General features: G+C 47.1%; 1 protein-coding gene across 1 annotated transcript in view; it reads right to left on the minus strand.

Annotated features, from left to right (window-relative positions):
- Positions 1–218: 218 nt before the first annotated feature.
- Positions 219–16,433, minus strand: part of Spg11 (SPG11 vesicle trafficking associated, spatacsin) — a 76,773-nt gene continuing 60,558 nt past the window's right edge. The window contains exons 28-40 of the mRNA XM_042276101.2: positions 15,471–15,633; positions 12,959–13,173; positions 11,646–12,402; positions 7,492–7,631; positions 6,365–6,563; positions 5,877–6,014; positions 5,550–5,683; positions 4,882–4,989; positions 2,851–3,019; positions 2,449–2,537; positions 2,112–2,267; positions 1,246–1,397; positions 219–731 (exon numbers count right to left, since the gene is read on the minus strand). Coding sequence (XP_042132035.2) covers positions 551–731; positions 1,246–1,397; positions 2,112–2,267; positions 2,449–2,537; positions 2,851–3,019; positions 4,882–4,989; positions 5,550–5,683; positions 5,877–6,014; positions 6,365–6,563; positions 7,492–7,631; positions 11,646–12,402; positions 12,959–13,173; positions 15,471–15,633 — 2,601 coding nt within the window. The 3' untranslated portion in view covers positions 219–550. The remainder of the gene's footprint in view (positions 732–1,245; positions 1,398–2,111; positions 2,268–2,448; positions 2,538–2,850; positions 3,020–4,881; positions 4,990–5,549; positions 5,684–5,876; positions 6,015–6,364; positions 6,564–7,491; positions 7,632–11,645; positions 12,403–12,958; positions 13,174–15,470; positions 15,634–16,433) is intronic.

The following is a 16,433-nucleotide window of genomic DNA, read 5'->3' on the forward strand; positions in this document are numbered from 1 at the left end:
TTGGTCCCCATAATTGTTACAACCAGGACAAAAATTTTTTAATTTTTCTTCTATAGGCAATAGGAACCTCAAAGCTCTGTAGACTACTAAGTGGAAAACAGGACCATCTAAATGACTTGAATTAATAGAAGGCCGTGACTACACAGCAATAACTATAGTAAATACTGTTGAAGGCAGACAAGGGCTAAGATCTCCTTAGCAGTAATAATGACAGACACTGAATTAAAACCTATTTTATTATAGAAAGATCAGTTTCTAACTCATGAAAATGTATCACCTGTTCCTTAACTGTGTAAATAAGATTAAATTGCTTTGAAACTGGAACCTGCAGGCACAGGTATTCTTTAATCACTACTGTTTCTCCTAATGTAGAAGACATTTTAACAAGCTTTTGATCTTAATACCAATTTCTCCTTCATTCCCTACAGCCACAAATGACTGATGTGATATTGTGTATTTCTGGGCCTTTTACCTCAAGTGGGGATAAAGATCTTCAAATACTTTATTGCCGTATAGGTACAAAAAAACAATCAGGCATCTTTCAGATCTTCTAACCGGCGAGCATATCTTTAAGACAGCATCCTATTTGAGGGTCCTTCAGAAGCACATTTACAATTTCAAAAAATTTGTGTTCATATGCCAACTTGTAATGCAGGTAGATATCTTCACAATATGAAAGTAACTTCTTCAGGTTGTCTGTGACCCTGTCGGTAGGCTGGTGTTGTTTATATCTACACAGAAATGTGTAAAGTACAGGTTAAATACTGTCTCATCAACAAGGGGGGTCAGCTCTGCCACATCTGCAGGGGTGTCACAAGCTTAGGCAATTATCAAGCTAGTATTGGATTTTGATGAATTAATTAAGAACAGTATGTCCCTGGACATTGGCGGTTCATACCTTTAATCCCAGCACTTAGGAGGCAGAGATAGGCAGATCTCTGAGTTTGAGGCCAGCCTGGTGTACAGAACAAGTTCTGGGACAGCCAGGGCCACACAATGAAACCTTTGTCTTGGCCAAAAAACAAAACAACAACAACAACAAAAAAAACCAAAGCAAAATATGTCAGCACCCACCTTAATTAACTTTAGTACTACTGCAAAAGACACTTTTGCTAGAGTTTTTGGTTCACAATCAGTGTTTTCCCTTTTTAAAAAAGACAGCTTCTCCATGTGTAGCCCTGACTGTCCTGGCACACACTAGGGCTTGAAGCAAGTGCTGTGATTAGAGTCAACTTGAATACTTACTTTTTGGAAATGTCTTCAAATATATTGGGTCTTAGTAACTTTTGCTGTTTAAATTCTTCCAAGTAACTAAAGTCTCCTTTAAGAATCACTTGTTGGTAGAGAACTTCAGCCCAATCAGGAACAAAGTCATAGGCCTCAGCTACAATAGAAGCCTTAAAGGGATGTAAGTGAAGGGAAGGGGGCTGTTAGATCCCATGCTGTGGGAAATTGAAGGCAAAGTCTAGGAAACAGTACTGTATACGGCGAATTATGATCACAGTGTTAAAGGCTATCTGGTTGTCTGGTATTGGCATTTCCCTCCCATAAAAATCCCTCCGGTGACTTGTTTTTAGTCTTCCTCATAATGGACAGTAAAACTGATGTGAATAATTATTTCCATAATGTAACTGTGTGGGAAGCAGGAAAGAGCTGATGCTGGGACATTATTCCTGTTCGTTTTAAAGGACTAGAATCAATCTCTGGGCAGACTTGATTCTCAGTGCTAACCTGCATGCACCATTCCACGGACACGTCTGCAAGATTATTAAAGAGGACAGGCCAAGAAAGTCTCTTAGAACTGTAACTGCCAAACATCAAAATTCCCTAACTTGGCCCAAACCATGTACTAGAGATAGTACACCAGATAGTGCCGGGAGTGTGCCGGAGGTGGTAGAACACTTGCCTAGCATTTGTGAAGATCTGAATTACTACAAAACACATGCCATCCATCTCAAATTGCCTCTTCGAGGTACTATTAGACAACTAAATTGGGATAACTAGTTTGCCCTGGGTCTGTCCCTAGCCCTGAGACCTCAGTCACCTAGCCTCTGGGCACCAAGGGTGAGACACCACAGGATTATACTGGCAGTACCTGTCAGTGTTCTTACCTGGTAGAACCTAGGTAGGGCCATGATACAGTCCATTAGTTTCTGATGGCCCAAGTTGATAAGCATTGTGTTCTGACCAGTGTTCAGAAAGTGAATCTGCAGTGTTATCAACTTGGTGAGCCGGTTACAGTGTAGGGCCTGTCGCACACAGGAGTCCTGAGGGACGGGAGGAGGAAGCACAAGAAGGGAGAATTTTATTGTTACCCTATCTTCTGTACTCACGTACTCTGACCTTGGCTTGACCCACTCCACACTCCCTCTTCACTTGGAAGAGCCCAAGCCAAAGTCATTTCTCCTACTACGGATGCCAGTGCCAGGCCAGAAGGACACTGGTTACCTTGGCGTAACTCTCTGCTGCATCCAACATCAGAGTCAGGGCTTTAAGCAGGAGTTGTTTTAGTTGGGCTCCATCCTTGAGGCTTTCCTCTGTAGAATAAAGGACACTTGTTATAAAGCTGAGTGACTTCTCAGACCACTCAGTGAAGGCAGCAGGCTAGATGAGAGAAACAGAATCTAAGTATATTCATAGGTAGGAATGTTTCACTCAGGCAAGAAATGTCCTCACTAGAACTTAACTCTAGGGTTTGCTGGATAACACCCTAGGAGGGTAGTCCTAAGGTTCAGGCGCTTCTGTGAAGTGCCATCCCCTGCCATCTTGGCTGCTGCCGAGTGCCCTTACTCCTTAAGAGCTGGCAGGGTTAGTGTTAGCACCGCTGTGGAGGTGCTACACCTCACTCACCCCAGGGTTGAGACTCAATCAGCTTCAGTTGGATACAGGCTGCTGCCTCGTGATTCTCCCCTATCTCCCGGCACATGCTAAAGCACAGGGCAATCATATTGTGCTTTTCGCTGTCTCCAGGGCGGCAACGTTTGATGTAGTCCAGCAAGGCTGTCTTCAGGGTGCCACTCTGCCCAGGAAAAAAAGGGATATCCAAGGTCTTAACCAGGGACCACAGGGGAGATCAGCTGAGTCCCTTGGTTTTATAAACTGGGGAAAATCCCCAAGGAAAGGTAAATGATGAAAATGACTATAAAATCTTAAGCTGTCTTGAGGATAAGGGAACAGACGTGTCCTTGTTGAGAGTATAAAGTTAACTTGACCAGATAAAGGCAGCTGTAAGAGCACACACTGACCTACTATTCTGTTTGCTAGGACTCTATCCCGAAGACACAAGTGTGAAGGTGAATGCAAAAGATTTAACAACATTAATTAAAAGCAGCCTGGATGCCCCAAATAAAGACTAAGAATACCTTGTAGCCATTAAATTGCTGAAGTGAGGCCCCTGCCCCCACTGGGGAATTGAACCCAGGGCTAAGCACATGCTTTACCACTTAACTATGGCCTCTGCCACTCAGACTACCTTGACTTGGGAAATAGCCACAGCAGACACTGTAAAAGGAGAACCTCAATTATCCCTTATTTTCAAAGCATAAAATTTTGCTAAAATGTGGATTTTTATATTTTTGGGGTACATGTGCAAAGGGGTATATCAAATCAGCAGTGGCTGTCTCCAGATGGTGGACACTGAGGTCTTCCATGTTGTTTTCTAAGTGTCTTATATGGAGTATGTATTACTTTTGTAATCGGAAAAAAAGTTATTAAAAATTTTTAAATGCAAAAGTGCCTCAAAACAACAATTTGCAAATCTCGGGATCTTGAAGATGGACCTATGAAGGGTCTTGCTCCTTTGTCATCAGCAGGATTGTCTTGAAACAGCCTAACAGATTTTTCTTAACTCTGTATTTTTTGACAGGAGAAATGAACAGAGACAAGCCTCCAACCCAAACGCTTTGTAAACATATGAGTGACATACCTCATGTCATGGCATATAATGGGGATAAAGAGGCCCAAAGACTCTGTTTACAAGGCTTCTTCCTGGTTGTTATAAATGGTTCTCTGGCCCAGGTCTATGTATCTGCTTCCTATCTTGGTATTTTTTTGTTTTACTTACTGGCTTTAGAGTGTTTTTTCCATGCAATATATTTTGATCCTATTCTTTACTCTCCAACTCCTCCTATATCCTCCCTACCCACCCAGCTTCATGTTCCTTCTTAAAAAAAAAAAAAGGCCAAAAAGAAAAGTACCAAACCAAAACTGAAGTTTGTTTTGTGGTGACCAAAAAACAAAACAAAACAAGCATGGAGTTGGAGTGTGGTTGACCAGCCATAAGCGACTTCTCTCTCCCAGAAGGTGTCCATTAGAAATGACTTCCTGGTGGGTTTGTGTCCTTTCCCCTTTTCTGTGCTGGAATTTGTCTGGTTTGAACTTGGGCTGGGCTGGTGCATGCCTCCAGTTCCTGAGTGGATCGGCCCTGGTGTGTTGGAAGACTTCGCTTCCTTGCAGCTGTCTAACCCTCCTGGCTTTTAAAATCTTCTGCCCTCACTTCAGAATTAGATGCCTGAGCCCTCTGTCAGAATGGGAGACCTGCCCTGGCTCTCAGCATCATATTTTGTCTGAAGAAAAAAAAAAAAACCCTCTAGCAGTGCTTAACAGCCTCAGCACTGACAGGTTCTCAAGAGGGTGTGTTCTTACCAGAACAGGCACTATTTTAACAATAGTGGTTAAAGGCTGAGGTGAAGAAAGAAACGTTTTCTTCAATAGTTAGCATCAATATCATGACATAGTCTTTGAACTCTGTAGCTTAAGTCACTGGTGATGGTGTGCACCCAGAGAAGTCCTTGGCCTCTATGAACACTGTAGAGCCCTACACAGATACATTCCCAAGAGCAGGAGGGGCTCATATCCTGGAGCTCATTACTAAACACGTACCGGATCTAGCTTCTTCCTCATCAGAACTTCAAAATAGTGTTTTTGATGCAGGAGGTCAAATATGTATGTCATCTCATTGTACCTTCCAATGCCGGTGAGGAGGCGTACCTGAGGGAAAGAGGACTCGAGTTGCTGGAGCCAACCACTACCGTCACCAAACGCCATGCTTCATTCTCTCCCAATCACTCAACTGAGGCTTCTCTGGATAATTTGGAAATGAATCTTTGGGATGTCATTGGGTGTCACCCCTTGTCCTTTTTAAACTGACTACCAAGTGCTACAAAATGCCTTTCTGAGTGGGTGCTTCCTCTTGTCACTCCTCATCCCACTAAGGTGCATTTTACCTACCTATGTGGGTCAATTCGGGGACACATTATGCTTGAATCTTGTTTGGAGAAGCAGTTCTTTCCCCTCGAAAAGTTGACTTACCTGGCAAGAAGGTACAATAGCCCTGGGACATGGCAGGGGACATCTTGCTGCTCTTTTGGGACACTTACTTGAACAAATCAACCAGGAACAAAGGGCTGAACTGACTGCCCAGTAATCAACAGATGTGGGGATCCAGAGGGCAGAATTCCCCAAGACCCTATCAGCTGTGAGCTGGGGCCCTTGTCTGTTTCTCTTCAAAGCTGCCTCAGGATGAGAGTGGGTTTGAGGGGACTACTCACCACCAGCCCGTACTCCTCGTTGGGAGCCAAGTGGTTATCTGTAAGCATCCGGGCAGCCTGTAGGACTCTGATGATCCCCTCCATGTGGCATGTAAAGGTGAAGCAATGATGGGCCAGGATCAGGAGCTCTGTGGCTGGGTAGTAGGACATGCATAAGACGGGCTTGTAATACTGTTGACTTGTGCTTGGCAGGAAAGGGAAGGGCCTGGCAGAGAGTGCCCTGTCTAGAGAGCGCTCATCCTCTGACAGGCTTAAACTTAAAGAGCAAGAACTGGAAGCAGTCTACAGGTGCTACAACAGTACAAAAGTTTAGTTATAAGGACTTACTGCAGGACAGCTCCCCGTGGGGGACAGAGGGAATCTTGTCCAGCAACTTCATGCCCACCAGTGTGCGGTCTTGACACACAGCAGTTAGCTGAAGAAATGCATGGCTTTCCTCTGCTGGGTTGAAAGGCTGCTTTTCTCCTGCACAGAAAGATATGGAGACAGGCACTGAGTCTGCCATAAGAGAGCTGGCAAAAAGACCAGAGCATGGGGCCAGGAGGCCAACTTTGCCCAGGCCTGGCAGCAGGAGGGGTGCTGACAGCTTTTTCCATCAGGTCTTATAGGACAGGGGCATTCTTCAGAGGCAGAACTGTTCTAACCATGACCATAAAACAATACAGAGCAATAAGATAAATGTAAAGGATTTTTTTTTTTTACAATCTGGAATCTTGAAAGGACAACATACAAGCTGTGTATGACTGTAACATTCAAATCTTTAGTACTGGGAAACAGTGCTGTCCGAGGTTGGGGAGGTCTGGAGAGAAGGATACCTGTTCCCTCTGATGAGGTCAGCAGCTCTCGGGTCACCTCTTCAGCCACTAGTTCAGCCACAATGTCTGGCTCAAGGCCCTGCGTGCTAATGAAGACCTGGGCTTGTCTGCATCGGTCAGGCCGCTGAGAAGCCAAGATTGTCCGGAGCGTGGCTTCACTGTCCCTGGCAGCAATATCTGCATAGGAGCAGCCCAACTCCTAAGTGGAAGACAACAGGAGCAGAGTAATTTTTTAAGCAAAAAGTAAGAGAACGAATTCTGAAATGTGGGGGCAGGTGTTGCCTGAGCTTAGCAATCCCAGAATCCCAGAAGCAGCCAGTAGTGTGCCGTCTAGTCCTGCCATTTTACCAAGTCAGGTTCCTCACCTCGTGATGAACACTGGTCTTTTCAATCATCCAGTGTAAAGGAGTGGAATGAAATGTGAAAGGCCCTTTATTCCTGGAACATAAGCTGAGGCCTAAGTCTCCAGAGACCCCAGTCTAAGGCAAAGGGCTGCACCGCTCAGCCTTGTTTCCCTCATATCTTTGCACTTTCTGACTGTTTTTCAACTAGCACAGGGCCACGCACAAATCTTGGCTCTGGATTTTTTGCAATAAGGGGATGAAGCAGGAGACAGGGTCTCACTACACAGCCCAGGCTGACCTCAAACTCCTGGTAATCCTGCCTCGGTATCCCAAGTGCTGGGATTAAAGGCTTAAGCCGTCTCTCTTTGTATGCATCAAATGTTATATGTAATGTTCGAATCATAAAGCAAAATCATGAAGTCTAGAAGGAACTCATGTTCAAATCACTATTTATAGAGAAGAGCCAGCAGCCCATGGAAGGTTAGTACCCTGCCCTACGTTTCGACTGATTGAGCTACAGCCAAGACTCAAACTGACCTGGCATCCTCCACACTCGTCCCCAGATGGGCCAACATCTTGACAAGGGCCTTACGTATAAGTCATAGTTCCCTGTTTTCTTGTGGCTTTGGGGATCCAGGGACCCTGCTCATGCTAGGCACACACTCTAGCCCTGACTCTTTCACAATTATCATCTCAAGAGCTGCCCCTGCAGTGTCCAAAGTACCCCGACTTCCCACTTCCCTTTCAGACAGTGCTCCTGTGGGGATCCCCTCTCGCACATACCTTGGCAAGTTCATACAGACAGAGGACCTGCCGGCAGTAGTTCTTCCCATGGAGGCACTGGCTTGTGAGAGCTCGGAGATTCCTTGCCACTTCATCCGTAGATGGCAGCATCATAAATGACTGACTGTCCAAACTGGAAGCTGAAAGCAAACCCAAGTCTGAAGGGAGCTTTAGGCTGGCCTCTCCCGAGCTCCCCTTGACTTTATCACTCTGAAAAGCACTTCCCCCTCCTCTGAACTGAACTCCCATGATGCTCCGGGGTCTGGGGCCACTCTGACAGAGCCCCACTTAAACTTGGATCACCACCTTTCAGGAAATCCAGCCATGATTTCTTCAATGATCTCACACTACCTCAGACTCAGAGCTTCCTGCATACTCTAGATGTCAGCACCACGGCACTGTCAGATCCCTCTGCTCCTGAATTCTGCCTCGGTTTGCAGAGCCAATACATCTCCCGATCTCCAGACTATCTCTCAATCTCCTTGGTCCTCACTTCACCCTGCTCTGCCCCCAGCTGCTGGCCTCCCTTCTCCTTCAAATCATTCCTTCACAGTCTTATTCTGGGGTTTTTAAAAGGAAATCGTAAGGCCAGGCATGCAGCTCAGTGGTAGAGTGCTTGCCTTAGGTACAATCCCAGCCCTGTAAAAATCCCAAGCCCTAGCCTGAATTAGGAGAAATGATGCTTACTTGGTAAAAGGTTTCTATAAGGAAAAAAATAAAAGTAGAATATATAACACTTTGTTGTTTCCTTTTTGTCTCTTAGCATCTCATTCTTAGCACCAGCTAGCCTGAAACTCATTTTTTTTTAGCCCAGGCTGGCCTTAAGTTTGAAGTGATTGTCCTGCTTCAGCTTCCCAAGTGCTTAGATTACAGAATGTGAGCTGCTGCCTTGCTGTTTGTGGAACAGAGCAAGGTTTACGACCAATCAAACACCTGTAAACTATGGTACATCGTTCAGTAGAATAATCCTTCCTCATTAGAGTCTCTTGGTACATCCTGACAGGAAAACATAGATTCATATGACAGAGTCTAACTTTGGGAAAATGTTTTGTATGTGCTTGCACTGGCGTGCAGAAAGTAACATGTACCACGCAAGCAAAAGACTGGCATTCTGGGAGCTTTGAGAAGATAGCATTGGATTCACTTTGCACGACCGTCCTCTGTCTGTCATTTATTACACTAAACATGACACACTTTCATGCTTATATTAAGCATCAGGAGCTGAAGCTGCTGCTCACTTGGCCAAGAGCTTGCCTAGCATGCCTGGAGCCCCGGGCTCCACTCCATTATCACAAAAGTCAGCACGGTGGCACAAGCCTGTAATCCCAGCACTCCAGAAGTGGACACATGGAGATTCAGTAGGAAGCTCAAGGTAACCGCTGGCCATACAGTGATACAAACAAATAGAAAAACAGCTCAAGTCTAAAAACATACACTTTAAAAGTGAAGCAGGGTGTCGGGGGACATCTCTCTGATCCCAGTCCTCGGGGGTAGGAGGTCAAGAGTTCAAAGTTATCCTTGGCTACACAGCCAGTTGGAGGCCAGTCTAGGCTATGTCTCAAAACACAGCAAACAAACCCCCAAATGGAGGTGGTGGTGACGATAAATGGAGCACAACTGAGGCCCTGTGAATCCCTCACCAAGGGCATTGAGTGCTAGCAAGATGAGACTGGCCGGCTGCACTCTGTTCCTCCCCCGAACTCCGGCTGTATAACTCCTAGACACGCAGTGGCTGTATGCAGAGCCTGAGAGCAAAGCAAGGACACTGGAGATGACCAGAACTGTCATTTCCTTATCTAGTAAGCTGTGGAAACCCAGACCTGAGCACGGAGGCGGAGGAGAGACTCCGAGTGTGTCCGTACAGATGAGCACTTAGGCGAGCACGAGTACTGTTTTTAAGGTAGAGCGTACGTGCCTGGGCTTCCTCTCCCCTGTCCTGGCATCCAAGCCACCTTGGCAGTGGTGGCCGAGCTGCAGTGGCAGCTGGAGTGAGCTGGGGGTTGGGAGGAGTAAACCATACTGCTTTGTGGAGAGAGCATCTGGGCTCAGTTCCCAGCACTCACATGGCAGCTCACAACCGCCCCTAACTCCTGTCCAGGGGGTGGACACCCTCTTCTGGCTGCGGAGGGCAATGGATACACACGTGGAGTACAGACATGGGGTCTAGAGTGAGTTCCAGGCCAGCCAGGGCTACACAGAAAGACCCCGTGTCAAAAAGAGCTGAGGGGCTGAAGCAATGGCTCAGCAGTTAAGAACGCTGGCTGCTCTTCTAGAGGATTCTCAGAATCCACATGGAGACTTACAACTGTCTCTGCCTCTATTTCCACTGGATCCCATACCCTGCACCGGTCTCTGTGAGCACCGGGCACACGCGGTGCAGATACACACAGTGAAAAACACCCACGCACATTTCTTAAAAAACAACAACAAAAAACAATGCACAATGTGGTAGAAAAGAAAACAGTCCAAATCACCCAAAAAGCAGGAAAGAAAAGGTTTCCTCAAAAATCACAAACTACCAAATCTCATCCAAAAGCCAAACGATAACCTGCATAGTTATATAATTATAAAAGGAACTCATAACTTTAAATATTCTGAAATGAAGCCTCTAGATTCAGATTTGAGGAAACAACATCAAGTGAGCCATGGCGGCTCATGCCTCTAATCCAGCACTTGAGGTGGGAGCAGGAGGGTCGGGGGTTCAGCCTCATCCTCAGGGACACAGGGAATTAAAGGCCAGCCTAGGCTACAGAAGATCTTGGAAGGGTGGGGATGGGTTGGGAATGGCGTTCAGAAAATAAAAGAAGGTATAATTTCCAATTCATAAAACCAGATTATCCCAACTGCTTAAAAATAAAACAAACAAACAAAAACTATTGTTTAATAGCAAACTACAGCTGGGTGTAGCGGCGCACGCCTTGACCCAGCACTCCAAAGGCAGGCGGATCTCTGTGAGTTCGAGGATAGCCTGGTCTACAAAGTGAGTTCTAGGGCAGCTAGGGCTATGTAGAGGGACCTTGTTTCAAAAAACAAAACAAAAAACAAGTAAACTAGAGAATATTCCCCAAGAACATAAACACAAAAGCCCTCAGCTAAAGAGCTAATCAATCCCAGCTGTATTTATCAAAAGGGGAACGTGTCGGGAAGAGTTTCCCTGAGAACGCAAGGTTGGTTCAGTATTTAAAAATCAATAAACATATCTCATATGAATGGTTTAAAGGTCAGATCAACAGATGCAGAGGCCAACACAATGGAACACTGAACAACAATGAGAATAATCCATCCCCAAACTCCAAGGACCGGCAGCAAGGGGGTGTGCCCGTGGCCACCCCACCTAACAGAGTTTTAGCCCAGCCAGCACACTGACTCCTAAGAGCTGGTGAGACAGAACTTTACCTGTCTACACATGACATGTCTATGCAGAAAATCCCAAGAAAAATAAGAAAACACATAAACAAAGCAAGTTCAACGAGGTCAAGCGGTGAATAACACAAAAAAGCCTATCCTATTTCTATATGCTACCAATGTGTAACTGTAAACTCTTAAATATTTGATTTTTAATTCTGTGTGTGTGTGTGTGTGTGTGTGTGTGTGTGTGTGTGTGTGTGCGCGGCAGCAGAGTTTAGAAGAAGGTGCTGGTCCCCTGGAGCCAGAGTTACAGGTCGTTGAGATGACCTGACTAGGATGCTGGGAACCAAACCCGCAAACGTGGTGTGTGTGCTTTATATCAGCTTTTCTTTCCCTAGACCCGTCAGTCCTGGAACTTGCTATATAGACCAAACTAGCCTTGAATTCACAGAAAGCTACTGCACCTGCCTCCTGAATAAAGGCTGTGCTCACATGCCTGGTTTTATTTTTGTTTTGAGACAGCTTGATTATGTAGCCCTTGGGTGGCCTCAAACCCATGGGCAATCCTGCTTCTGCCTCCCAGTGCTGGCTAATATAATATTTATATAATTTCCATCAGCTAAACTAGCTACCAGACAAACTGAATTCCCCTAACCTGATCTATAGGCTAGGTGTAAAAGGTGTTACCTGTTGACTCGTTAATTACCTTGTTTACACATTACTCCTTAGTTTAGGGTAACTATGACACCCCGGGAGGCCCCTCATCTTTGAGAGGGCCCGGCCCCATGTGTGTCGTCCTTACTCACAGCTATGGGCTTTCCGCAGAGGGGCGCTAGGGCTCTCCTGGTCGTCGGGCGGCAGCGCGGCACTGGCGAGGAGGGCGCGGATCTCCGAGTGCAGGTCCTCCAGGCTGGCCTCCTCGGCGGACGCCAAGGCCCGGCAGTGCAGCACCAGCACTACATCCCGACTGTAGAAGTGGAAATACCGGCACACTCTGCTGGCTTCGTGCACACGGCCGTCATCCAGCAGCTGTCCAATCAACACATTCAGCGATTCCCGCGCCTTCCAATCCAGTCCGTCCTCACACACCTCTTTGGATGGGAGACCACTGAGGGCTAAGTATTTGGGTGTGTTCAGAGCAGCAAGCTTGGAGAAGGAAAACGCATCGGCTAAGGCAGCACAGGGAAGCAGCTCAGCACCCGCTGGCGTCTGTGGCGGGCCGGGCTGGGTTCCCCCGGGGTCCCCTCCACGGGCGTGCTGGCTGAGCCGGCAGAGCCAGGTCTCTTTCTCCAGCTCTTGCAGCTCCTCCAAGGGGACCGGCTCTTCTCGGGCAAGCCAGTGCCCTACCAGTGTGAGCAGCAGATGGCGCTCTTCCAGGCTGCCTTGCTCCTCAGTGGGGTGCTCGCTCATCGCAGGGGCCTGGCTGGAGAAGAAGGAAGAGGCTGCTCTGTGCGAAACGGAGTTTTTCTTAAAAATTTCATGGCATTTTTTCCAGAAGTCAATTCTTGCGTGTTGGAGGGACCACTTCTGAGTGTGTTTTAGGGCCTCCATTTCCTGGGTTAGCTGTGAAATTGAACAAAGCAGACTTTAGCCTTGCTGGAGTAAAGAAGCATCTTTCCAAATGTTCATGCTCCCTAAGGCCATGCTGGCTACAAGCAAATCTAGCGTGCACAGAGAGCCTGGGCGGCAGCGGGCGCTGGCACAATCATGTGAAAAGGTAGGAGGAAGGCAATTCTCAATGCATGTGCCTGAGTGAGGGCAGAGAAAGCCACCTTATACTCGTCCTGTTCAAAGGAAATCAGCTCAAGCTTCTAACAGCAGTGGTTCTCAACCTCCTAACGCTGCGGCCCTTAACACAGTTCCTCATGCCGTGGGGACCCCCAACCATAAAATTATTTCCGTTGCTACTTCATAGCTGTAATTTTGCTACTGTTATGGATCATAATCTAAATATCTGATATGCAGGTTATCTGATATGTGACCTCCAGGTTGAGAACCGCTGTACATCAGAAACATGTATTCTTCCACACATGCAAAGCTGGTCACTGTACATCCTGTGGCCTGCACCCCATCGGTGCCCTGCTAGGAGGAGTCTGAGCAACCGAACTAACTGGTCTACCTGCTCGATCACCAGGCTGTCGGCGGGTAACGCTGCTAAGTCTGCCACTCTCCTGGCCACAGCAAACTGCCCATCTGCCTTCAGCTTTTCCAAAATGGATCTACACTCATGCTGAAAATTCTCGGGGCTGTAGCTGGTGATGACTGTAGGGTTGATGGCTATAGGTGTATCCTTCAAGATCTGGCTGAGCACACACAGCTTCTGCACATCTGGACCTGTGGAAGAGAGACATGGTCACATCAGTGCTTCAGTGTTCCAAGGGTCGGGGGAGCCGAAGAAAGGAGAAACAGACACAGGACTTTCTTATATTTTTGGTTGTGAGCCTAGCCTTTAACGGCTGAGTCATCTCTCCAGCCCAGGACTTTCTTCTTCAGGTTGTTTTTACTTTTTTTTTTATTTTTGAGACAGGGTAGCACATAGCCTAGTCTGGTCTTGAATTCATTAAATAGCCAAGGAAAACTTTGAACTCCTGATTCTTCTGTTTCTGCCTCCCAAGTGCTAAGATTACAGGTGTGTGCCATGTATCCTATAAAACGAATCTTTTGACTGATTACAAAAGTCCTAAGTTCAGTTCCTCACATACTCAAAATGCTAAGTGCCATGTATCTATCTATCTACCTTTCTACCTATCTATCATCTACCTATACACACACAAACACATATGTATATGAGTCTACATATGTACAGATGTATGTATATATGGCATTTAGCATGTTCAGTGTATGTATGTATGTATGTATGTATGTGTTCATGTATGAGTGTATGAGTGTGTGTGTGTGTGTGTGTGTGTGTGTGTTTCTGTCTATCTCATTTGTTCTTATTTCCATCAAATTGTGTGTTCATTTGCTCACTCAATAGCAGCATCATAAGTTGGAGACACAGGCTTGTAGGGCAGCTGCGATTGTCCTGGCCTGTCCTCAGGCATGGCTGCTATACACTATATTCAGAGTGCAGCAGTATTTGCTCCGTCTGCTATTCATTCAACACAGGGAGACCCAGCTGCACTTCCTGTTGTCCCTGGAAAGATTATCCTAGTAACATTAGGAAGTGCCCACTTAGAGAGCTGGCCTAGCATGCATGAGGCCCTGAGTTCGATGCCTAGCACTGCAAAACAGACAGACAGACAGACAGACACAGCAAGGATTCTCTACCAATACTGTGTGGCTGGGTTTGCAAGGATTCTCTACCAATACTCTGTGTGGCTGGGTTTGCTCCAACTTCCAATCAGTATTATGGGAAGCCCATGCGTGTCCAGTCACAAGGGAAGGCACGAGAAACATCCTGTAGAGGCCATTTCCAGAGCTAGCTGCAGAACGGTAGTTCTAGAGACAGGCAACACACCACACAACAGCAACCAATACAGGCATGCCTTCCCTCTTTGCCCGCAGTATAGAAAACACAAATGTTTTTCTTGGTTTTTGAGACATGGTCTTGCTATGTAGCCTACACTGGCCTCAGATCTTCCTGCATCAGCCTCCTAGGTACAAGAATTACAGAAGGAAAATACAAGCTTTAAAAAACTGTATTTGTGCTCGTAATAACAAGTTACAGATTGCTTTTCTGTCACTGTGCTACATATTCTGACTAAAAGCAACTGGGGAGAAAAGGGTTTCTTCCAGGTAAGAGTCCATCACTGAGGGAGGTCAGGGCAGGCACCCGAATCAGGAGCTGAGGCAGAGACCATGGCAGAGTGCTGCTTACAGACCTGCTCCTCCGGCTTGGGCTTAGCCAGCTTTCGCAACCCAGGACCAGATGCCCTGGGATGGCACTGCCCACAGTGGGCTGGACCCTCCCTTATCAATCAACAACCAAGACAACTCCTCACAGACCTGCCCACAGGCCAATCTCTTCCCAGGTGACTGCTGGTTGTGTCAACTTGGCAAAAGACTACCCAGCACACACAGTCACTAGCCAGTGCCATTCTGTAACGCCACATCTTGGAAACAGCGGCGGGTCCAGCATTCTGTCAGTGTTCTATGGAACCCGTGTTCTTCAGCTGACATCTGTGAGTTTCAGAACAGCGTAACTGGAGGACACTGTCGTTCAATGATGTGAAAGACGCAACAAGCAGAGGAGAAAGGCAACATCAGTTTGATGTAACTGGCAACAATCGTAGAGAGTGCCAATGTCTGGAGGAATACGCACACACAAAGCATAAAGTTTTTCTGAAATGTTCACAATTAATTATTATTTCTGAAACAGGGTTTGTGGCCCTGAGCAATGAGGACATGTTACAGTTACCTGCCACAGACAATGACAATGCTGTGTCAATACAGAGGCGTGTGTGTGTGTGTGTGTGTGTGTGTGTGTGTGTGTGTCCCCACGTGACAACTGTTTAGGACCGGTCATCATGGTAGATGCCGCTATTACAGATGAGCTCTTCATGCTCAGTTATGGATGTCGGCAAAGTGCTATCTACTGGTGCATTCTAATGTTCTGAATGCCCTCCAAAGATAATTCCAAGATATGGAGCTAACTTCTTGGCAGCAGCTTCAGGGCGACACTGGCTTACCATCGGGGAAGAGATGCTCAGTTCCGACAAGCAGCTGGAGGAGCTTCCCCAGCTCATACTGCGTCTGGCACTGCTGTGGCATAAGTCTCAGAAGGAAACACACCTGCTCTTTCATCCACGTGGCAGAGAAGACAGGAAGGACCCTCGGAGCTGCTGTGTCGAGCTACAAAAAACAACAAAGGCTCAAAGACAATGGCTTATGGAAATGAAAAGCAGAATCCTCAAATTTAGGAACAGGAAAGCCAAAATACTTTTAAGGGTATGTTTTTATGGGCCTAACACACAGGAGTCCCTGAGCATCCTCCTGTGGACCCATCACACAGGAGTCCCTGAGCATCCTCCTCTGGACCCATCACACAGGAGTCCCTGAGCATCCTCCTCTGGACCCATCACACAGGAGTCCCTGAGCATCCTCCTCTGGACCCATCACACAGGAGTCCCTGAGCATCCTCCTGTGGACCCATCACACAGGAGTCCCTGAGCATCCTCCTCTGGACCCATCACACAGGAGTCCCTGAGCATCCTCCTCTGGACCCATCACACAGGAGTCCCTGCGCATCCTCCTGTGGACCCATCACACAGGAGTCCCTGAGCATCCTCCTGTGGACCCATCACACAGGAGTCCCTGAGCATCCTCCTCTGGACCCATCACACAGGAGTCCCTGAGCATCCTCCTGTGGACCCATCACACAGGAGTCCCTGAGCATCCTCCTGTGGACCCATCACCCAGGAATGTCTGAGCATCCTCCTCTGGACCCATCACACAGGAGTGTCTGAGCATCCTCCTGTGGACCCATCACACAGGAGTTCCTGAGCATCCTCCTGTGGACCCATCACACAGGAGTCCCTGAGCATCCTCCTGTGGACCCATCACACAGGAGTTCCTGAGCATCCTCCTGTGGACCCATCACACAGGAGTCCCTGAGCATCCTCCTGTGGACCCATCACACAGGAGTTCCTGAG

Source organism: Peromyscus maniculatus, chromosome 4 (assembly GCF_049852395.1).
Source record: "Peromyscus maniculatus bairdii isolate BWxNUB_F1_BW_parent chromosome 4, HU_Pman_BW_mat_3.1, whole genome shotgun sequence".
Lineage (NCBI taxonomy): Eukaryota > Metazoa > Chordata > Mammalia > Rodentia > Cricetidae > Peromyscus > Peromyscus maniculatus.